The sequence below is a fragment of the Metarhizium album genome (assembly GCF_000804445.1).
Source record: "Metarhizium album ARSEF 1941 chromosome Unknown scaffold_1, whole genome shotgun sequence".
NCBI classification, from domain to species: Eukaryota; Fungi; Ascomycota; class Sordariomycetes; order Hypocreales; family Clavicipitaceae; genus Metarhizium; species Metarhizium album.
Window position 1 is genome coordinate 3,144,210 of NW_024467575.1, and position 23,849 is coordinate 3,168,058.

Genomic DNA, 23,849 nt, shown 5'->3' on the forward strand with positions numbered 1-23,849 from the left:
TCGATGGCCATCATGACACCCACAGAATTGAAACCTGTGACTCGTTAGCATGCTGCAAATTCGCGCCGCCTCCACAATGACATGGTACGATGAATCAGCAGCCATCACGGGCGAGCTCAGGTCCTTTCTTGCAGGGTTTAGCTACATATTGAGAGATTTTGTAATGACCACAAGCTCAAGGTTTCAAGCGAGGACCCTCTCATTCAATCGAGGGCGGAGTGTTTCATAAACGGCTCGCCTCCGACAGGGGCCGCTCAAACAGCTTCGATCCCTACCTCACCCATGTTCAGCTAGCCTCAAAAGGGACGCAGTTTCACGGATAGCTTGGCCGGGTCACGCGAATTGTCTTACTTTGGTCGATGCTCCGGCGAACCATATTCGCGTATTTGTTGTGCCACACGACTCCGTGTTTCGCAGGCCGTCCAGAGCAACAACAGAATGATGGCCAATAACTGATTCTTGTTGTAGAAAGTGGTATGATGGGATTTGTCCCGAGACGGCTTAATCAATGTCGTTTGGAAGACAGGACTTGGGCGGATGAATTCGGCAGACTTTGGTCTGATTGTCCCGAGTTGCTGGCAGCATACGTGGATCTATTTTAAGATGGTCACATATCTTGCCGTGCACTTCACAAACACCGAGGATAGCTGCATGTTGTGCCGACTTCGTATGTCGCGTTGCTGCCGATAAGCCCAATCCATCGGGAATGGTGCTCATGTTGTGTAACAGCGGCTAGAACGGGTGGGTTATTAACTTACACTAACCCAGAGTATTATGCTGTGAAACCAACCGGAGGATATCTCGTCCCAATTGAGACACGACTTCCCGGAGCGGTGACAGTGAGGCCGCCACACGTGAGGATGGCCGCCAAGGCAGACAACAGTCCCTGAGCCAGGGCCGGGGGGGAACATGTGAGACGGATTTGTGGCCTGTTCTGGTAACGCAAATTACCGCTGCGTCTCCAAAAAGTCGTATATGCAAGTGCAGAAGATCTGGCTCAATATAGGGGAAACAGTGACTTGTTGTCGGCGGCCTATGCACGATCGATGTCTGCCTCGCACAGGGAAGAGGAAAGGTACGTACGGCACTTCTGAAATCGCACCGGACTTTACGCTGACCTCGAGGTCCAAGCCTCGCCCATTGCGACCAGGATTATGCATAACAAGCCACCGCCCACTTCACGCTTGAGCGTCATGAGACGGCGCGGGTTCATGGTACAAACAAGCATGAATCAAGCCCAACTCGTTCTCACGGGAACATGCGCGCGTACCAAGTGAATAGAAGGCAGCAGCGTTTTGCTTTGGTTCGCATTGGACGTTTCTGGCATGCTTGTTTGCAAAAAGAAAGTGCCTGTCTCTCCAGAGGGATAGGTAGGTTGATCAGCTAGTCCATTTGATATGGCCGGGCTCAGACGCGGACTTGTTCTTGAGCACGGTCAATTGCCGACGGTGCAATATGCAATCACGGATTCCAATGCAGTCCAGAGCACTGCGGGCGGACTAAAGGAGGTGGTTGACCTGAGGCATGTGCGATGCTGCTTCTCTGGACATGATGGATGGTGCAGCTGTGGCTACAGCGCCGAGTCAAAAGCATGCGAGACTAGTTGTTTTGTTGCCACGCCCGGGAACAAGAGCCAACAAGAATCACTCTTTGCCACTTCTGCCACAGATGGAACCATCAGTCGAAGCGGCCAGGTAACTTATTGGTTTCACTAGACCAGCAACGAGGGAACCGCCATGTTTGTATGGCGTCGAGGTTGGCTTAATATAAGGCAGAAAAGTTGACAATGGCATGATGCTTTCTGCCAACGTTCGCTAAAGGGTCACCATCAGACTCGAGGTGGCACAGTCATGTCTGGTCCCCCAACACGGACGGGGATATGGAGACAAGAAGCCACCACGGCGCACATGTAAAGAGGTCCACCACTAAGTAGTCAAGTTGGTTATTGCTGCAAAAGGCACACGCCTCAAGGTGGCGCATGTGTTGATTAATCGCAGAGTCGAGTTGTTTTGTCCAGACACACAAGTCACGCAGGAGTGAAGCACATCGTTAACGCTCGACTCTGGGCGTGCAGCCACCGCCCTCGCAAAGCACATGGGAAGCCCAGATCGGCCATGCATGCCACCTGCGTCGTAAGCCACCACGGCCAGCTCTGCAGAAAACGGTCAGCGTTAAGTTAAACGGCATCTGTGACCCATCTTTCATCTCACGGGTTGCTCCTTGACAAGTCTTCTAATCGTGCCCGCCCCACTTTATGTGGTTCGGCTAGCAAAAGCCCTCACCACCAAAGGTGGTGCTCGACAGCAAGGCGGGCCGGACACCAAGGCGGGCCAATTTTCAACCTAATAACGCTATTAACCTCTTCGCCTATAATGTACACCCTTCTCGTCCCAAATTTCTAGTAGATCTAGTACAGAATCCAGACGCCATTTACGTGCCTTTTTAGCTGCTTCAAAAAACGTCCTCTTGGCGTGGTTGTGGCGCCTTTTGTCGGCATGCTCTTTATGCTTGCTGTTCGCCTGATGAACTCGAGAAAGGTCTTTGCAAAGGCGTGATTGGAAGGAGAAACGGCGAATGGTTGACGCGACAGGTATGCATTTGTTGGCGGTGACGGGAGGGGAGCCATATGAAGAGGTGCATTATCTGTTGACTGTTTTTCTAGACCGGGAAATAAAAATAGGACATGTATAGAAAACCAGATATTACAGCCCTTTTTAAAAAAAAAATCAAAAAAATCAAAGGTCGTCACTCATTCATTGGAAGCTTCAACGAAAAAAAAAACCCCGGATGTAATTACGCAGCTCATTAAAGATCCACCTGATCAATCGCCGGCCACCATTGAGACCAGGCCCCCTGCTCGTCGAGGTTATTGCTGACTTCCGCGAAAAGCTGGTTCAACAAGGTATTAGTGTCGAGCTCGTGCTCGTGCTCGTGCTCGTGCTCGTGCCCTTGAACCGGCCAAGTCGCCTGCGCCGAGGGCCGCTCCGCGCCCCGAATCTCCCGAGTATGCGCGTCGGATCTATCCACGACACGGAACTCGTGGACAGACTGGTGTAGAGTATCAAAGTCTGCTCGTGTGCGCCCCTGGTATCGTGTCCGGTCCTCGGTTGCTCGCTCGTAGAGCACGGATGCATGGTGTATCGTTTTGATCTTGCGCGTGCCGCCCTCTCAATGTTAGCGCAACGGTGGCCACGGTCGTGTCATGCTTGCGGGCGGCTTACCCATCCGTCGGCGATTTTCCAGACAAGTCGAAACTTTTCCAGGTAGTCGAGACACATTTTGAGACAGTCGCTTGCTCGCGGGCTGCGGCCCAGGTTCATTCGGGGGTATTTCGCCACGTAGAGGTTGAGGTAGCCGGCTGAGAATGCGCAGAACCCGGCAAAGGGCGTCATGAGATGCACGCCACACTCGGAGGCCTCGTGTAGAATGGCGGCGATGTGCTCTGCCGCGCCGAAGAGGAGTCGGGAGCTGTCGTCCCACCAGCCCTCGGGGGCGGGCGCCCCCAGCATGGGCTGGTCGACTGGACCCCGTGGCTCCGACTCCGGGGTCGGCAGGAAGGGGAAGTACTCGCGGTGAAGCATGAGGGTGCTGACAAGGCGTAAGCAGGGGCGGCGGCGGCAAGTTGGGAGCCCCGTCGACCGCTACCGCTGTGGGAAGGGGATTCTTACCTCACGTAGTACAGGAGATTGAGGTAGACGAACGTCTCGCCGAAGCCGAGCGTCATGTGGACGGCTTGGCCCCGCCGTCATCGGTCCAAGTTTCTTGGCAGCAGTAGTGACGGAGAGGGCCAAGCGCCGAGGCGGCCTTTTTTTTTTTTTTTTTCTTCCCTTCTCATTCTTCCCCTTCATTTCTTTCCTTCGCTTGTACTCCGTAACGTGTGACGGGTGGCGGTTGCGGGGACGGGACAGGGGAAAGGACTTCGTAGTGTCAGAAAAGGAAGCTAGCTAGCTAGCTTTACTTCGTACGTTGTCGGCATGCTTCCTTGCAAGTCGGAGGTGCAAAGTGTTGCTGCCGGCGGACATCGTGACCATGCATGACTGGGCAGGCGGCAGCAGGAATAGGGGCCAGGGAGGCGAGTTCTGAACGCAGTCTTCAATGCTGTTGTGTATTTTCTTTTTGAGCCGCAAATCAGAGTATTTTGACGACGGAGGGTTCAAAGCATGGTCCCGAATGACCACATATGTTTGCAGGTTTTCGCCTTGGCATGGGGTTGGGAATAGCATTGCAGGAGACAACAAAGAAACAGGCAGTTGATGCTTCACGTTTCAAGCAGCGTCCCGAGCGACCGGGGACCCGTCGCACCTTCCAAGTTGGCTCTTGCCATGCCGGCTCACTCGAACTCACTAGACCATGTGACCAGTGGTACCGTCATAGTAGCCGTTCTCGGGCAGGCAACCGAATGGCCAAGTTGCGTCAAGTGCCTTTAGGTATGGCGGTCGGCGGTTAGCGGTTAGCGGTTAGCGGTCGGCGGCTGGCGGCTGGCAGCTCGAAGAATGGGTGTTGGTTGGGCCGCTCCGACCGTTAGTATTCAGCAGCAGGGATTTGAGCTCCAACTTTGACCAGCATGGTCTGCCGCCGTCCGTTCCATGGGTAGCAAAAATTTTACCTCGAGACGTCCTCGTACGAAGCATCCCACCGCCTCCGTGGCAAGATAGCGCTAACAACGCCCTTCCACTGGGTCGTCGGACACCTCCTGCACGTGTAGGTGCTTTGTTGCCACCAGAAACAATTAGAACCTAACAGGCGAATAGGCAGCCGGCAGGGCCACATCTCTGTTGGGACCAAAATGCGACCTGGGATCTCGTCGAGTTTGTCCCTGGGGTTGGGACTAGTAGTACAATGTGTGTTTGGGTCTCGTGAATCGTTGGCCCATCCATGCACTTTCAGCCCGTCAATGAAGCTCCACGACACACAGACAAACGTCAAAGGGGCCAATATACATGCTACCAATGCAAACATACGGGCAACAGATGAGACGGCAGCCGGCCAAACCCCAGCCTCGGTTCCAATTAGTATTCCCCATCCTGGAACGGACCAGCCAACGCATTCCAATGCCGGCCAGGCTGGTCTGACAGAAAAGGTCCATGCCGAGCCATGCAGCGCGAACCCAAGCCGATACATGCACGATTCAATGTTGCCGGCACGGGGGGTTTTGTCACGGCAAAGCCCAAGCAAGACAAACACGTGTATACGTCGTAGCCAGGGAGCCGTGGATCAATCCAATTAGGTCAAGCGTGACATCTGCAGCAGGCCAGCTTTCGCTGGCATGTCCCAATCGATTCATGTGCTACAAGGGCCGCAAGGACGTGGGAGCAGATGGCTGGAAGCTCAAAGCTGGAAGGGACATTGCGGTTGCACGACACACTAGGGAAGCCCCAAGCCCAAACCCGAGCCCGAGCCCGAGCTCGATCGAGCCCATGCCGGTTCCCATGGTTCGAGTGTTCTCTTATAAAAACTTGGGGCATGTTTTGTGTTCTTGCTCGGCACTGATATCAAAATGCCGGCGCCGACGTCCGCGACCCCTGGCTGCCAGCAGCAGCTTGTCGTAGACTCGTAGTCAGTCGCACTTTGAGGGCCATTGATTCTATCTGTCAATGAATGAATACATGATGATGATCTATAAGGCCTTCTCTGGCGACAACCAAGACTAGGCGTTCCACCAAACACGTGAGCCCTTTCTGCAAGGCGCCAGCATCATTGGTGTGTTGATGTCGATGTGCAAGTCGGTGTCGGAGTCAGCCTGTTGTCGGCGCTGCCCCTCGCTCTCTCCTTCCCGCATCATCCACGTCTAGTTTTTTTTTTTAACCCGCTCACCCTCTTCATTCTCTCCGCTTTTCGCCTCTACTGTCGTTACCCAAGCTCCCGGCTTTGCTCTCTGCCTCTGATGCTTCATTTCATTTCGTTTCCCCGTGGTGTTTGCCTCTACTGGTAGCTACGGTCCAGATGCCCTTTCGCCCCCCGTCAGTTGACCCCCCCAACCTCTTCTTCATCTCGTCGCTTCGTCTTCGGCTTTTGAGGCCCAAGCATGGAGGGCTTGGCAAGGATCACAACCCAAGCCTGTGCCATCGATCCCCGTTGCGTCTCAGCCCAGCTCAACCTGCATCGAAAAGTTGATACTGGGCCCTCTGTCCCGCAATACCTGACTCTGGCTACTCCGTACCGCTGCAGGCAATTTGCCACGGCTGTCCGCTCGTTCCGGCCGTTGCCTGTCCCCTTTGCCGGTCCTGCGTGGAGAAGAGCGTCGGTCTCGCTTCAAGACGTCCTTTCCAGACCAAGACGCATTCATTTGTTTGTCCATCTTCGGCTCTGTTCGTCTGTGAATAATGACATGGTTAATAATGTAATTTGTATTATTATAATTTATACCTCGTATTATTTCTCAACCAGAGGGCTACCAACAGTCACGGACCAGGGCTACTCCATCCTTTGTTGTTTTTGTTGTCGCTGTTTATAATACACACAACGCACGACGATTCCCCTTTGCATATAGGCGCCGTCAGTACCGCTTGCTACTCGCAACTCTGTGTGTGGATAGATAGATACTTGGCTAGACATGCCACTCTGCTTCCCTCGTTTTTGCCATCTGGCCCCCCGGTTCAACGCCACACCCACACCGTTCGCTTGCACGCCGTCTCCATGTCCCCAAGTAGACAGACAATAAAGTGACGGCACACACACCTCTCAGCCTTGCGACAACGCCGCCAGCTTTGCCTGCCAGCTTTGCTTGTTCTTCCCTTGCTTCTGGGCTGCAGGACCCGTCCTTGTTGACCTTGGTGACCTCGCGGCACAGCTCGTTGATAATTGCTCACCAGCACCAGCCCCATCTTTCTCGGACGAACCAACGCTTCTCCACCGCTGCCTTGCACGACGTCGACAAGGTCCCAGTGCCAGGACTCGTCGACTTATTATTTCCAGGACGCTGTGTCCGCTATCCGCTCAACCGCCAACCGCTCAACCGCTGCGGCCAGGTCGTGGTCTGGTCCCCCCCTGGAGCTGCCGGGGCTTTCAACTGGCTTTTCTCGCCCTCGTCCACTTCGGGCGCCTCTCGCGTCGTCACCCTCGCTGCTGCTCCACGCAATGCGCCTGTGCCTCGTCGACCCGATCCAGGAAGCGCCGCAGAGACCAGACCGCTCCAGATACCGAATAAGGCCACCCCCAGTTGGTCGGGTCGACTGCTCTTTCCCCAAGGGAGCATCCCGCATCCACCGCGAGTGCCTTCCTCTAACCTCTCAGCCATGTCCTAATGAGGTTGACCCGCCTTTGCCCACCGACCCACCTCCTCGGCCGTTGCTCTGCTGAGTCTGCTCGAGCTCGACCTCGACCGTCCCCAAACCCGAGCTGGTCTACACCTCCAGCTGGCCTTGCATTCTTTCCCAGCTGTGTTGGTGTCTCTTGTGTCTTGGTTCTTGGTACCTTCCCCGTGACACCCGGCAGCGGGCAGCGGGCAAGCGGGCAGCAGGCAGTGGGCAGTGGGCATCCTGACTTAAAGACTTGATATCCACTTCTGTACTTCGTACGCCTTCGTCGTCTTGGATTCTTTCTACTTCTTTCCCATCGTGTCCAGAACACCTCACTCCCTCCTATTCCCCCTTCCCAAGTTGAATCCCCCCCCTCCCTTTTTTTTTCTTTCTTGTCTCTCCTTCAATATCTTTACTGAAACTGGAAGTAACATCCGTCATCATCTCACCATCCCGCCATCATCGTCATCACCATCACCACCACCATCACCACCATCATCACCGTTGGTCATTGTCACTAGTTACTACCGTCACCAATCATCCTCTTCGAAATATATACATGCACTCTTCTCCTTCTCGTCTTTTGTCTCTTGGTTTATTAATTCTTTTCTATTCAAGCGTGCTTGCACGCCCATGCTTCTACAAACGTTACTTGGCGTTTCTATAGTCGTTATAAAGCGACGATGCTTACTGTGAAGCAGCCACCCACGTACGGCTATAGGTCCGTTCATGATTTGCCAACTCCTCCCTCAACATCTCGACCCTCTCCGCCCCTGAGTCATTCGGAAGCCGCGTACAAACATCACCAGGTCGTTTCTCGCAGCCACAGCCCGAGTAACCAAGCAATGTCGGCACCTCACCGTGGGCTGCCGCCACCAGCGGCCATGGCGCTTCCGTCCCAGCAACCTCCTCCTCCTCCATCAGCTGTCGTACAACCTCCTCAGCATCACGGACATCAACAACCTCCGCCTCCACCTCCGCCTACTGGCCAAGCCGGTCCCCTAGCCCAGCCGTGGACCTCATTACCGCCTCCTCCGCAGCAATGGCACGGATCTGAGGAATCCATGAGAACTTGGTTGCAGGCGAAGACGGAGGAAGAGAAAACCAGGCAGGAGGGTCTTCGGCTGGAGCAACGACGAGTGGAAATGGAGATGCTGCGAGAGTCTATTCGAGGCGGCATTCCTCCACCCATGATACCCTTGGTCTTTGCTGGCATGGCCGCCGGCGGAACATTGCCACAAGCAGCAGTGGAATGGGCCCAGCAGTATCTCCCGCCCGTGCATAGCCAGCCGTTGCAGCTTTTGCCACCTCAGAGGCAGCATTCGCCGGAATCACACCACAGAGAAGGGAGCTCTCAGGCCCAGTATCCCGGACCTGGTGCGGCTCCTGCAGCACCTCCCTCAGGCTCCGGAGGCTACGGCCCGTATCCCGCATCGCCTACGAGGCCCCGTGGGCAGACCGTCAGCGGAGTTGTAGGCCGGTCGAGCATGCCCGTTGGGGGAGGGAATGCGCCGCAGCCTAGTCAGCCCGGCAGCGCGGGTATGTCGCCGTATGGCTCCCAAACCCACATGCATGGGCCGCCGGCACCACAGGAGTCGAGTCCAGGGCTGTACTTTCATCATTGGCAACCACCTGCGACGCAATCGGGGAGCGGAAGCTCCAACAGACCGGGAACTCCGTCCGGTGCGTCCAAAACCAAGAGAAAGCGAGAATCGCTGTAAAACTAACACTTGTTCTATCTTTGCCTTGCGTCGTGACAGGAGAGTCTGGCAGAAAACGCAAAGCTACAGGTTTACAGCTGTCAGGAATGCCGGGCGAGCATCGACTCCGATCTCCGCCTCCATTTATACAGAGCACCTTGTCAAACCCTCCTCCGGGCCGAAAGGGGGGCCATAAACGCCAGAGGAGCGATTTAGCGTGGTATCGACCCTCGAGTCATCACCATGATGCGGAGGACCCAGAACGTGGCGGGCCGCGATCCGTGTCGCCACGAGATGTCAATCCAGAATTTTCCCGAGAGAGATATGGCGGTGATCCAGGCAAGCAATCGGTATCTACTCTGCTTGCACACGAGCTTTCACGGTCGCATTTTCACCCGGCCCATGACCCTGAGAGACCCATACCTCGGCGCCGCGAGGAAGAAGGGATGCCACGCGAGAGAACATCACCAAGGACTTCTGAGCAGAGCTGATGGGACAAGGATCTTTTTTTTATACCATTTTATTTCTTGACAATACCGCCAGTCGGGCAAAGGAGCACAAAAATTATCAGTTGTTTGTAGGGGGTGAACGATGGTTTCCGCAGCATCGGCGTACATTTGGCACACGCGACGACCGCACGAACATATATATTCACTTTGTCTTGCCATTGCCCTTCAAATTGGACAGACGGGACTGACAATCAAAGTCATAAGAATGTTTTCTTCTTCGTTCCGGCTCGAGTTTGACAACTACAATTCTTGTTCTTTTTTTTTTCTCATGGGGAAAGGAGAAATGGGGGTTGCTTTGTCCTTTTTCTCTTTTCTTGCTCCCCTTCATGGATCTGAAGACTGGCTGTGGTCATTACGCCGCTACTGAGAGTTTTGTAAGTTTTCTGGGAGTCACAGCACCAGGCGTGTCAATGTGCAGGTTTTTTTTGCTAGAGAGCTATGCTAGCCCTTGAGGGGGCTGCCGAGGCGTGTTTGCATTTGTATTCATATATATGTATGTGTCGGTCAGCAGCTTGCGGCATTTTGCAACGACCCACCATTTTTGCCACATCTTTGCGAGTATTCATTTCCGGATTCGATGGACATGTTTCTTGCTGAGATTTTTTCTCCTGTTTCTTTTTGGAAATACGCATCATAACGACGGACTGCTAGCCAGTCCAGTAACGAAGAAATATATACTAGGCATAACCATGGTCATCACCATCTCATGATAACGGATTGAGTGCTTCGGAAGCCGGTTTGCATGCTTCCGCGCGTGTTGTTGCTCGGTGCAAGGACTCAGCTATTCGAGTGGCTTCAGCCATGTATGCAGGTAACATGATGTGCCGGCCGGGCTGGGCAGCATTTGGATAACTACTCCGTACTCCGTAGCTCTTCTTGATGGGCTTTCTCAACGTGGACGGTGTGGCCTGGTTTGGGAGGAACGAGGGGTCCGGTAACAGTCCTGCAATATGAAGTTGCATGGGGGTTGTCGCGGCGGGCAGGGATTCGAGGCCGGGATGTTGATTCGAATTGTATGGAATTGGTCCGTTCCTCACTTCAGCTCCCAACAAAGACAAATAGCGCACGCAGCACTGACTGACGAGAAGAGAAGTCAGAGGCAAGCAAGACAAGCAAGCAAGCAAGCAAGCACGCAGGACCGACCAACTTGACAACGAGTCGATATTCACAAGAGGTTGGCGCACGCCTGTGCGACCAGGAGAAATTAAGATGTGATCTGTGCGCAAAGGAGGACAGACGAGAAAGGTGGAATCGATCAGGACAGAATTCTGAAAGCCAGCGGACGACAAGGATGACGACGCTGTGGAATGTCCATGTATGCGCGGCTACGTGTCAGTCCGGGAGGCTCGCTGGATGGCGATGGCCGGAGACGAGTGACGACGCGAGACTCTGCGCAATGTCATGGCACGTACTGGACATTTTGTGAGCCTATTCCGCTGCAGCATTGCGAGTCGGACTGAGTGAGTGAAGGACGGACTCTGCTGGTACCGCAACCCAGGAGGTTCATGACTTGACTTGACTTACCCAAGTACCAGACACGGCGCGGCGTGAAGTACGGAGTATGCAAGGCGAGAGACGGCCCAGGGGCCACGCACGAAAACGAGAAGGAATCACGATTCGGCCAGGTGCGTATCTTGCGCCGGTCCAAACCCAACTTGTCCATCCTGGCTATCGGCCGGGACACTGGCACTCCGTACTGGAGCCGGGAACAATGCATCATGTATGCATTGATGGATGGCACAGGCACATACATGAGCAAAGGAGCCTCACCAGCGCGGCGACAACACTTAGCCTCCCGAGAGGGCTAGTCGCTAGGTCGCGGAACACGACCCAGCAGCAATTGAAACAACTAGTTGACTACTTACTCCGTACCCAACCAAGCAGCTCGTTCCAAGCTTCTCAGATGGATCAAAGTTGGGAGAAAATACTGACCCTGGTCGGTCCTCTTTGTCTCTCGTCCTTGGGGTACGTCCAATTTTATCCGCTTTTGGACGGCAAGCCGACCTTGACGAAAGCCTGATTGGCTCACCGGGGGGACGGGTCTGGGAGCAACGAGAGGTGCAAGGACGAACCAGGGCGGGCGTGCGGATTGTTTTATTTTCCCACGGTTTTTTTTTTATTTTTTTTATTCTTGTTTTTATCCCCCCCCCCCCTCCCCTAGGGCCGCGTGCCCCGAGTTGTTCATCATGTCTGGCCCGCCCTCGCCCCAGTTGCTGGGAATATCGATCTTGCGGGGTGCACTGCACCACCATGTACGTATGTGTTTTGCCCGTCAATTTTGTTTGCCCACGGAAATAGGGAACTCGACCATCTGTCTGTCCGTCTGTCACTTTGCGGATTCAACACGGAGCGCTTCCCCTTCTCCTCGTGTCTCCGTGTGTTCAGCACCGTGTTGAACACGATGCGAAGGGAAGAACAAGACAATCAAACGTGTTGGTCATTCCCCTCCTCCCCGCTCCTGCAATTTGCAAGAGAAAAAGAGAAAAAAAAAAGAAACAATAACCAAAGCGCATCACGTCCGTCAACCCCATGTCTCCGTCCGGTGCGAAACCGACGCCCCCGTGCCGATTGTGATGTGTCGAAGCAGGCTGAGACGTGGCCAGCAGTCTCAACAATCACGACGAGGTGGCTGTCTTGGCCGCTTCTCCTGTCCCGCTCCCGTTCGTCGTCTTGCTTTCCCCATGCCCTCGCTTCTATTAATACACGCAGCGTTCAATTTCCCGCACCTGCCACCTGTGGGCGCGCGCATTGGAAGCGCCGTGTTACAAGAGGCCTGCAGAAAAACCCAACGTTGCGAGTCGAGACGCCACGCTCGCCACGCCCGGGCACCCACGACGAAATTGATCTGATTTGCGCCAGGGGCGTGCGTGTCTAAATATAGCACCGGGCACGGGAGACGGCGACGTACCAGCCCAGGGTCCCAGGGTCCCAGGGTCCCTTCGATGTGCCGCATTGCATGTACGTATCACGTACTCCGTACCGGAGCCCGTTGGCGCGGCCGAGATTGGATGTGACCCTGATTGGTGCTGACCGGTGACGACGACACGACGGGCAGGCGACATGAACGGGACCGACGTTGCTTCCTCTGCCACTGCGGACTGCCCAAGCATGGCCTTTACTTGTCATTGCCTCTGGCTCACCAACCAAGGACACACGCCCGAGGCCGACGGCGTAGAGATGCCAAGTCGTACGTACGTAACGTACATGTCAACTGCCACACGCGCCGGCTTCGAATCATCCGTCCTCCCAGGACACGACCGCCTTTACTGCAGTGGCATGGCATATGGATAACCATTATGATTACTCGAGCCTCTACTGTTCTGGCCAGGCCAAAATGTACAAAGTAACCATATCCCGGGGTATAATGAACACCGTGCCACCCTTACTCCCTTGCCGTGAAAAAAAATTGCAACGTGAAACCATCCACCCGCGTATTCCTCGTCATGTAACCCCCCCGCGTACTGTTCTGTTCGGCCGGTAATTTTTGCTGCAATCTCACCCTCATCTGTAGACAAAGGAAACAAACTTTGCCGTCTGTGGCATGAACCTGCTCTAATTGGCCGTTGGTGAGGGGTATCAATGTCATGTCCGTCACAACACATAAAATATAATAAAACAGAGCTTTAAAAAAAAGGAAACAAAAATATGGATAATCGACAACAAATCTAGGGGATGGAAACCATTGTGCTGGGGTATATCGCTGACCAAACACCGAGGAGGAAAAGGAGCGAGTCCAACGACGTAAAAAAAAAAAAAAAAAAAAAGAGGTTTTGGCCAACAAGTGTTCCGCGGGTAACACTCAAGTCGTGGCAAAGGACAAGTAATCACAGAGACCAAAAAGGCAAGCATGCTTGCTAGGTCTTCTTCTTGCCCTGGTGAGTCTTCCACTCAGCCTTGGTCACCTTCATCAACAAGTCCTCGTCTTTGATGGGTATCCACGATGTCAATGCCTTCATGGCATTTTCGAAATCAGAGTCCAAGAGAAGCTCTCTGAGCCCTTGGATCAGAGCCGCGCCGGTCGCATGCAGAACATCCAGCCCGCTAGCCACAGCTGTCGCCTCACTACTCTTCTCCTCCGTCGTTGACGGTGGTCTTGCCGACGACCTTGCTGAAGAGCTTGACGGGTGCTCCGTGACGCCTTCTCCCAACAACAGAAACACGTCCCACACGCGCAACTGAGCGCCAAAGGGAATAGACAGATTGAAGAGCGTCAGATACCACCTCGTCCCATATGCGGTAGAGTCGATTTCCAGCTGCTTCTACACAACAGTCAGTCCATGCACACGCTTCTCCAGTACGCACACACGCATGTGAAGACCTTCTTTTCTTTCGGGGAGTGAGGAGGGGAGATGCGTACAAGTCTTTCTGATACGGCCTTGGTGAGCCAAGTTTCGTCAAACTCGCGAAGAGCAGTCATGAGACCTTCAAAGCCAGGACGGTAGAGCCTGTCCAAACCGCGCAAGGACCACATGCGGACCAGCATCACAAAGCATTTTTCCTCGTCAAAGTAGCACAGCAACGTGGCGGCCAGTGAAGCCATGCCCTGGACATAGCCCGTCTCTGCAAAGTAAATTGACAGCGCGTGGAGCACCCTGAACAGAAGCCTTTGGCCCCCTCGGTACCTCCGCCGAAACATGATGTGCATGCTGATTGTCCGGGGGACGTCCAAGTCGATCTGCACATCATCCGGGGAGCTTCTTTGCTGCAAATTGTGAAAGGAGTTTATGATGAATTCGGCAGAAGGCGCGTTATGCTCCTTGGCGGCCGTAGCGAGAAACGACCACCAGGCCGCACCGCGCCACCGATCCGGAATGCCTTTCCACGTTCGCTCAATAAGTTTAGGGCTTTTAACGTCGAACTCAAACTCCATGCCCTGGCCGTCAGGGCCTTGCTTGATGACCTTGGCCATCTTGCGCCACTTTTCAGTCCGCTCCCACTCCTTTCGTTTGAGAGCCTCGGAGATCTTTTCCGCCTGTGCCTCTTCCGCTCTGTCTTGTAGCGTTGGTGACACTGTCAACATGTCACCGGCCTCGTCCATCCATCTTCGGTTTCGATTTTGAGGCAAAAGATAACTGGCTTGGCGAATTACGGACCGCGAGGAGAGTGAGGACCTCAGGGACGCAACCGACGCTTTCGAGTGGACTGTGTTGAGAGATCGTGCCGAAACCTTTCTGCTTGGTGTTCTACCGCCCAGCTGAGATGAGAGCCCGATGGATTCCCTTTTGTGTAGCACATTTCGCCTCCTAGGAGAAAATTGCGCTGATTTGAGCTCGGTCGGTATACTGACTCTTGAAGAAGGTTGTTTCGGTGCAATGAAGCCATATCGGTCCACATCCGCGCCATCAATGTCTTGCCAGTCTTCCAGACCGCCCGCCAACTCTTTTTCGCGTCGTGCATTGTCGGGGTAGTGGGAAAAGGAGCTTACAGACCTTGGCCCGGCGGAGGCTTCCCCAAGGTTCGCGATAGGGGTGAGGTCGCTAAAATTCACAAACAGAGAAATTCCAGCAGCGTTAGCTTAATCAAGAACCATCAAGACGAGTGACCTTTTTTTTTCTTTTCAAAAAAAAGGGGGGGGAAGAGGGGAGGGGTGAGGGGGCAGCCAAAGGACAGCATACGGGTCGTCGTGAGAGTCCTCCTCCGCAGGAACCTCGGGAGTAGGCTCCAAGTACTCGTCAAGGGAGAACCTGGCGCCATCTTCCCAGTTGATGGCATCGCCGGCTTGGTAGAGAGATCTCACCTTTTGAGATTCTTTTTCGATATCGGGCGAGAGGATGCGAATGTGGGGGACAGGCTGCGCCGTGACGGCGCTGAGACTCGAGTTGCATCGGTCGTTGCTAGCATCGACTGGGACGGTCCGTTCGCCAGAAGAAGGAGCCATGCCTGCGTCGCTGCCGTCGCGATGGTCTGCCGAGGCCGTTGTAGATGGCGGCAGGTCGACTACGCCGCCTTCGACAGCCGTCGCTGCTGTTGCGCGCTCGCCACCAAACATTAAACTGCCGCGATTCGAAAAGGACAAGCCGGTCATGAAGGCATCATCGAGAAAGTCGTCAGTCGGGATCGAGATCGCAAGAGGAGCAAACTGAGCGTCCAAGTCGGTAACGGCTGATGAGATGCTGTTGGAAGGTCCGTTAAACCCTTCCGGCGGGATGAGGACACTTTGCAGAGAGACGGCGCCTTGGTTCTGGCCTGGCTTGTGCGCGGAGGAGGCTGGGGTCGCGACTGAGCCCCGCACCAGAGGTTCCGGCTCCGACTTCATTGGCGGCTCTTCTTTGGCCCTTTCGGACGACTCGCTCGACCTTGATGCTGTGAATCCAGAGCTGCGGAGACTGCGATTCTTGACGAGCTTCCGAGGGGAAACCGGCTGCTTAAAAACACGCGAATTGATGTCTGTCTGTGTTGTTGAGGGAGAGTTTGCGAAGGCTGATGCACGGGGTCCTGGCAATGCAGCCCCGGCAGGCGGAGGAGCCCCCACCAGCGCTCGGCCCTCGGCCCTACTGTCAACGCGTTTGGTTGCTTCTGGCACGGCGCCGTGACGCTCGAGCTGGCGCATCTCGTCTGAGCAAAGGTCGTGTTGTTGTCGTTTTGCAGCGTCGTCACCAAAGTCATCCTCGCAGTCTTCCTCGTGGATCACACTATCTGACGCTGTAGTCCCAGCGTGTCCCGAGTCGCGCTTCCCGTCCTGGTTGCCCAACGCGGAAGCGTAGGCGCTGGCAGGCAGCGGAGATCGCAATGCCGGATGTTGTTCTGTGGGCGGTGCAATAAAGGGCATGAAGGCCAAGGCGGGCGGTGCAACAACCACGGGGCTCACTGAGCGCGAGGTAGCGGCGGATGAAGTCGAGGTGGACCGCGATATATTCGTTGCCGTGGTCGTATGTGATCTTGCAATGCTGACTGAGCTTGGCGAACGCAGGGGGTTCCTTGGTGGTGGCAGGGGGACCGGAGGCTCTGCGGGCTTGGTCTTCTCGTATCGAAAGCCAACAACATTTGTGTCATCCCGAAAGGGAGCCCGGCCCGTGCCAGAGCGGTTTCTCTGCCGCACAGAGGCAAACCTCGCCGGCAACATGCTAAAAATGCAAAAGAAAAGAGTGGGCCGGAATGCGCTCGCCGATATCTCTCTCCTGTGGCTGCCGTCTGATTTCTTTCAGGATGGGCCGTTGCTACGCCGCTTGCTAGGCGAGTTTGCCTCGGGGACGTTGGTTTACCGGACTCTTGTGTGGCGGTAATAGACCGATGAGTGAGTGTGTAGCGATCCGGCCAGGGTGGAGACCAGAGTCGGACTGCCGAACCAAACGAGGGAATGAAAAGCTACAGGCAGGTTCCCTGCTGGCGACGCGAAGAACAGGGCGCAGCGGTAGCGGGTGGAAGAGCTGGTGCCGGCTCTGCAGCAAAGGCGTTGATGCAAAGCGAGTAAAAGGGGGAAGATGGAATCGCACCAAGATTGTAATGTCTCGAGTGAGGAAGGGGACGGACGGGGCAGGAATGCGACTGCGAGGACGAGACGTAAATAAAGGAAGGCGCGGCGTGGTAACGCCTTCTCGGAGTGCTCAGAGGCAGTGTTGCCCAACCAAGAAGGAAGGGAGGAGGCGTCCGGGCAAGTGACCCGCTTATTGGCAGTGGCAGGCAGGCCTCGCGACTATCTGCCGTGGTTGCGGTGAGCGGATTTGGGGTTCGGCGAGTTTTGGGAGCAACAGGATCGATGCGTGTACGCGGACTCGTGTGCTGGCAAGCGGAGCTGCAGTAATGGCTGGACCAATATACCACCGCCGCCCTCGCTTTTCAGAGACAGTCGGTCTCGTGGTCTAATATAGGCGGAGACGTGTTGACGTGGTGGATGTGTATGTGTGCCTGATGCGCGGCCTTTGTAGTTACATGGGTGCAGGTGCGAGTGTGATGATGATGATGATGTGTATGTATCGCATGCGCATACGCGACAACGGACATTAGGGCGAGAGGCTCTCTAGTCGAGCGTCTCGTTTCAAGATAAGATTTCGGGCAACCAAGATGATGGCAATGGGAAGAGAAGGGGGAGCGCGCATCCGAAATCTGAATCCGTCGTTGTGTGAGAGTGTCCGGGGGACTCGACGTCTCTTTAACATTATTCAGCACTTGGCGCATCAAGGTGCATTGAAATGTGAGACAAATCTATCGGGCGACGGACACGGCGGGAACAGGCCATCAGAGTCAGACGGCTGCACCAGGACAGGTGAGACGGAAAAGTTGGGCCCGGGGAATCGTCTGCATCCAAGAGATGCTCATGAGATGGACCAACGTGGCCGAGGGAGGGACAAGAAGGACGGCCTGAATGAAGGCTTGCCGGGAGTCCAGGAGTCAGGACTCGGGACAAACGACGGGCCACGTCCTCGGTATTTGTGTGGACCTGGGCGTCTTGGGTAGGTACCTTTTCAGAACCGGTACCTGGACGACGCATGCGTCTTGGGAGCAGTTCGGTCACAGCGTTGATTATCATCTTGTATCCAAAGTCGCGAGTGACTCGTCGACAAATCCAATGCAATGGGGAGCACTTGGCACTTGGCGCGTCCAGATCAGATGCAACGCCGCGCGCAGTGGCCGGCGGTACCTGACGATCGGGCGCAGAGGATACTGCCGCCCAAGTACCCAACCAAGTAGTACCGCCGTTCCTGGCGGCGAGCGCCTGACGGGCCGAGCTTTACATGCATGTGGCCACTGAGCGCTGCCAGGTCCCCGTCTGCCACCCACCGAGTGCCACATCACAGGCCGCCGGGTGGCCGAGTCCAAAGCCCAAGTAACTAGAGAGCACTTGAAGCAGCTGCTCGGTCAAGTTCACGCCCAGACTCCAGATGCACGCACGCACGCCGCATCGTCCCGTCCTCAGCCTCTGGCCAGCGCCTCGATCTACCCCCAAGGTTGGTCAGTCCACCACATGTTGCCATCACCGTGACCGAATCACTAAATGGCTGACGAGGAGACAAAAAAAGCCGCTTCTCTCCCAGCGGCCGAACTCCAGTTTCTGGGCGACAACGTCTCCGCAGTCCGTCGACGGAGGAAGCAAGCCTCCGCACCTGGCCTCCCTCCCCTCCCCTCCTACGCAAGCATCGACTACGTCTTGGCCTGGCCGTATTTTATTGGAGGAGCATTGTCAAAGGGCCTATGCAGGCCGCAGCCCACCAACGGGGAAGTTCCTGCGCCTGCCTCTCCCGTCAACTCCAGACACCGGGCTGGCCACCACCAAAATGGTGTTTATGCGCATGGCTCCCCTTTCAATCTCTTGTTACACTAGCCAAAGGAGACTGGTAGCGGTCCGGGACGGGAAACGCCACCAGTGACCACGGGCAGCCTAGCCTGCGCATCGCTCATCCCATCTGTAAACGTTTGCAGAGACTCGGCGCGCATCCCAGTCCCAGTCCCAGACCCCAGTCATCCGAGGGAGGGGCCCCGGACGACACAAGAACAAAATCATGTGCTAGCAAGAATCCTTCACGAGCCAACACCTCCTGCAAGGTACCCGCCATGCCACCAAGAACCCTCGTTTGCCCTCCGCTTGCGCACCACGGGGCCCAATTCGCGGTCTCGCCGGGCCAATAGGCGGGCAACGGGCTGCTGCTGGTGGTGGTGGTGGTGGGAAGATGGCAAACCTGTCGGATATCACTTGGTCACATACTGACCGATACTTAGTTGCTCCCTGAGAGCTAAAGGGGCACAAGACACTGCTGCAGAGTTGCCGTGCGAGTGAAGCAAGGAAGTGAGACTGAGGAAGGAATGATTTGATTACTCTGTAGTGCGTAACATCGTGGGAAGAAGCACCTCAAGGTTCGGACCTTTCGATTGCGGCTGGGGAAATTGACTCGTTTATCGATCGGGGCCAGGTCCCACGGACCCGATTAGTGACGAGCCGGCCAAGGTTTCGTCCGGATGAATTTTCTTTTTCCTGCCGACTCAAGTGGGCGAAAGCAACACCACGAGCAATGGCAAAGAAAATCGGATTACCACCACTTGGGCGTCCCCGTCAGCGAGGCGTCGCCAAGAAGAAGAAAAATAGCGACAAACCGGGCTAGGCCAGGCTCTAGAACGCCTAGAACAACATGTCAACACTCTCCCGACGGCCACGATGTGCCACCACGGTGCAGCAAATTGGCGACGATGCGACTCCAGCCACGCCAAGTACGAACCAAGTCACCCTCTTTGCCGCCGCTATTCTCCTATTCGACGGACAGGACTGATTAGTAGTCGCCACGGATCGCTGGCAGATGGCTTTGGATGGAGCGCTGCTAGTCTACTTGACCGCGCGCTCTCGTCCCGGGCTGCTGCGTTGATTTAGCCGCCTTGGTGCCACCTGTGCTTCCTCGTGAGGGTCAACTGATGATTGATGGCAAGACGCACAAGAGGTGCCTACTCCGTACTGCCCTCACAGTCGTTGCAAAGGTCATGGCTTTGCGTCCGGCGCCCCCCAGATCCTGGGCTGCCCAACCTCCACGATATGCTCTGCACAGAGACTCCAAAGTTCAAACACTCAAGGGTCCGTCTGAAGTCGGCCGTCTTTACGAGAACCCAACACCAGGGCAAGGGTTTCCCACAGCCCCCTACGGTGGCCACCTTGCCAAGTCTCTTACTTCCCCGGCATCCATCCCGGCCCCTTTTCTACTACTAGTAGTAGTACTAATCGTGCCCGCCCCACTTTATGTGGTTCGGCTAGCAAAAGCCCTCACCACCAAAGGTGGTGCTCGACAGCAAGGCGGGCCGGACACCAAGGCGGGCCAATTTTCAACCTAATAACGCTATTAACCTCTTCGCCTATAATGTACACCCTTCTCGTCCCAAATTTCTAGTAGATCTAGTACAGAATCCAGACGCCATTTACGTGCCTTTTTAGCTGCTTCAAAAAACGTCCTCTTGGCGTGGTTGTGGCGCCTTTTGTCGGCTGCCTCAACAACCCGACGAGCAGTATCAAGGCGGTCATTCTCGTTTTGCTTGACCATCTCACGCGCGTTATCCACAGAAAGAACGCCACCAGTTTGTAGGGCGTGATATTTATGAGCTCTACGTCGCTGTGATAGTAATTGAGCTGCTTTTGTACGCCCAAGGTCTCTCTTCGTCTGTATAAGCTCAGTAGCTGCAATAAGAGAGCCGCGGATAAAACGACTGATATTGCGTGCAAACTCAGGCTCAAGGGATGTATCGTCTTCTAATACCTCCCCTAGCTTGTTGGCAACCTTATTTATCTGCCTGAGTGTTGTGGGCGTCTCAAAGTCGGAAGAGTTGTTGTGATATAACGGCGGCGGCGATGGTGTTGATGTGTAAATTGCAGCTCGTTGTTCAAGGGCCTCAATTACAGGCTGTGGATTGTAGGGTGAAATTCCAGTTTTTCGAAAGGCTGTGAGAATAGTAGTAGTCTTGAAAGCTTGTTTTCGTACAGCTTGAATGCAAGCAAGGAATTCAATCTTTGTAATATTCAACACGCCGTCTCGAACAATGATATCCAACGCCTTTGCATGATAATGCTTTAGTGGCTGAAATATCACAACATCAAGAGGTTGAAGGATGTGTGTAAGGTGCGAGGGCAACGCAAAGGGAATTATATCGTGCTGTTCGCAGTATTCAACGAATTCAATTGTATGGTGTGATCCGTGGCCATCTAGGATTAAAAGGCGATATCTGCCTATTGGCGTTGCAAATTCCTGAAAATGCTGTATCCAAGCAACTGCAATTTCGTCATTCGTAAAGCCGGTTGGTGAGACTGTTATTTTGGTATTAGCTTCAAGCTCCTTTATCCGATACCAGGACTCCATGTGTTTTTGCCCTGTAAGGATAAGAAAGGCAGGAATAACTTTGCCGCCAGCAGAAATGCATTCTATTGCTGTTGCAGTCTCCCTGTTTTCTGGCATTGAAAATAGATGCGCTCTTCTTCGCTTTGTAACAACTAAATGGTCCTTTCCCATTCCAATACGAAAGCCAGTCTCATCCATATTCCAGATATCTTCAGGAGGGACTCCGTACTGCTGAATAGCCTCTTTAAGCTTGTTGTAATAAGAAAGAGCTCTTGTCACATCTTCTGAAGCTTTTCGACTTGAATCAATCTTTTTTTGAAGACCTTTATGATAGTGATGCCGCTGGATAAAGCGTGTAGTCCATCGCGTTCCAACTTGCCTAGGCGGGGCAGTTGACGATGCCCTCTCTTTTAGGATGTAATTTGCAGCATCTGTAATGAATGAATACGTACTATCATGATGCTAAAGGTGTAGCCCCAGGCACCAGACAAGGTACGCAGACGCAGCCCGAGGAACCGGCAGTTGCAAACGGCTCCCCCATACTCCTACCGCTTAGTTCGACACGGGCGCCCTTGTCATGAACCGATGCAGGACAGGCATCGGTGTATTTATTATTAGTACTACTGCCATCGGCCAGGAACACGATGCCCCTGATAAGTCAAGCTGCTGCATGTACGTCATCTAATCAAACCGATGCTTCCGCAGGCACGTACAGCCTGGCACCTATCTTAATCTGAGAATTCTAGAATAGTCTCGCCTCTGAAGGCACTCTTATCGGCATCTCGAACACCACGTCGTTTCATGAATGTTGGCTGCAAAACTTGAGACTCAGCCGCCGGCCGTCGACTGAATCCAAAGGCCAACCATCGCGGCGCGGTAAAGCACGGGCGCGTCGCGTCCATCGTTGCCACTTCCCACTTCCCTTGAGCCGTTGCCGTGGCAGCAGATGATTTTCGCTTTCGGGCATTGTTCGTCAACATTCATCCCGTCTGAATGCTGTTGAGTGACAAGTTGATGCGAGAGCTCGGCTAGTAAAACGCCATCACGGCCCTCGAACCTGGTCAAGCGCACAGAGCGGTTTTTCGACGTGAGAATCTCTCGGGGCGGCTTTCGAAGGAGCCTGCGTTGCGGTTTGCAAGGGACGCGCGGAGCGTCGGTGTTTGGTCCAGCCCTCTTGTTCCCCCGAGTGCCCAAGCGTCCTGGTGTTGACTGCCACGTTGGGCGGTACCGCAGTCGACCGCAGTTGAGAAGCAAATGGGATGCCAGCATATTGCAATCGCGACCGCCGATCTGTAGATTACGAACGCGCCTCGCCGTCAGCCGGCGCCCGCATTGTCTGATCGGCGCCGCGCCCCCCCCCCCCCCTTTTTTTCGTTGGAAATGCGGCGCAAAGCGGCCTGAATGTCTTGTTCTCCTGCCAGGCGCCACAAGCCAAAGACGGCCGGACTCATGGGCCAGTCCCGTGAATCGCCATGCCAGAGGGCGCGATGCCGGGTAGGTAACCTGCATTGCACCAGGTGCCTTTGGTCACGCAGCCAGCTCGAATCTGCAAAGCACGTGCGGGAAAATGCTCATCATCGCGGATCTGTGGCTGCTCCCATGTCGTGACAACCGTGAAGAGAAGCCCGATTTCTTGGCCTGCGTCGCCGCCAATTTCACCCAACACGGACGCGTCCGCCTTGGAACCCGGGAATCAAAGCACGTACATAGTCGTACTGGTTTTCCCTGCCCGGGCAACGGCGACGAACAGTGACGGTCTCGCAACACAACAACGCGACCAGAAGTATGTTGTTCCAATTGTTTGGCTAGTCGCCAGTGATGGAGCAGTCTAGGGTATCGCGCAGATGCTCGGCTTGGGATGGGCGCTCTTGTACACCCTATGAGCTCTTCCTGCTCCAGCCAGGGCTTGACAACTTTTGATTTCCGGAATCTCCCAGAGATAAGTTGCCGTTGTGGACTTGACCGCGTCAGCGCATCGGCTTCGTCTGTTCATGTCGGTTGTGGCGGTAAAACACTCGGCCGAGGTGGGATTGCGGACGCGTCGTGTTATCTGCGGCTGCAATAGTCAGACAGTCGATGGCCCCCATGATGAGACCATTCCCGTTCCCTGCTGCAGGGTTGGCTGCCGGGTCTCAAACATCACAGAGGGAACCAAACTCGAGCGGGTACAAATCATTCCTGCTCTCAGGAGAAGGCCTGATGCAGCTTGAATATTGCACACAAGGACAAGTACAGGCCAATGGAAGTACGCGACTGGTCGGATCGTGGCGCTGGGCCGGGCCGGGCCGGGCCGATGCGGGGTTGCAATCACGACGGTGCAAGTCGCAGACGTGCATGTGTCGAAAAGGTGCAGAGGTAAGTCACGGCAAGGATGTGATGAGCGGCCAACGTACGGAGTACCAGCTTGGTTTGCCGGACCAAGGCGCATCGTTGATCCTGATGCGAATAGAATGGCGGTAAGGATGCATGGCGGCCGAGGTAGCCGTGCCCAAGCAGGCCACGTGACGTGTCTTCACTTGCGCCGCGGCTCGCTCGCCTGCGTTGAACTTTGCGGCACGACACAATCTGCCCGCCAACAAGGAACCGCTCACGCACCATGATGGCAGTTGAGAAGCCAGCGCAGGACGTCTACATGTCTGCCGTCTTCCACACTTCCAA

At 54.9% G+C, this 23,849-nt stretch overlaps 3 protein-coding genes across 3 annotated transcripts; 1 reads left to right on the forward strand and 2 right to left on the reverse strand.

Moving 5' to 3' along the window:
* Nucleotides 1-2,805: 2,805 nt before the first annotated feature.
* MAM_00900 (uncharacterized protein) lies at nt 2,806-3,724 on the reverse strand (the record flags this gene model as incomplete). Its single annotated transcript, XM_040819699.1, has 3 exons — nt 2,806-3,165; nt 3,222-3,588; nt 3,669-3,724. The coding sequence occupies 3 exons, from the start codon at nt 3,722-3,724 to the stop codon at nt 2,806-2,808; spliced, it is 783 nt and encodes a 260-aa protein (XP_040682964.1).
* Nucleotides 3,725-7,921: 4,197 nt separating this feature from the next.
* MAM_00901 (uncharacterized protein) lies at nt 7,922-8,959 on the forward strand (the record flags this gene model as incomplete). The annotated part of the gene is made up of 1 exon (XM_040819700.1): nt 7,922-8,959. One exon carries the CDS (start codon nt 7,922-7,924, stop codon nt 8,957-8,959), a length of 1,038 nt encoding a protein of 345 aa, XP_040682965.1.
* Nucleotides 8,960-13,301: 4,342 nt separating this feature from the next.
* On the reverse strand, nt 13,302-16,510 carry MAM_00902 (Rab-GAP/TBC domain protein; the record flags this gene model as incomplete). Its single annotated transcript, XM_040819701.1, has 3 exons — nt 13,302-13,706; nt 13,805-14,924; nt 15,063-16,510. 3 exons carry the CDS (start codon nt 16,508-16,510, stop codon nt 13,302-13,304), a joined length of 2,973 nt encoding a protein of 990 aa, XP_040682966.1.
* Between the last annotated feature and the right edge of the window lie 7,339 nt (nt 16,511-23,849).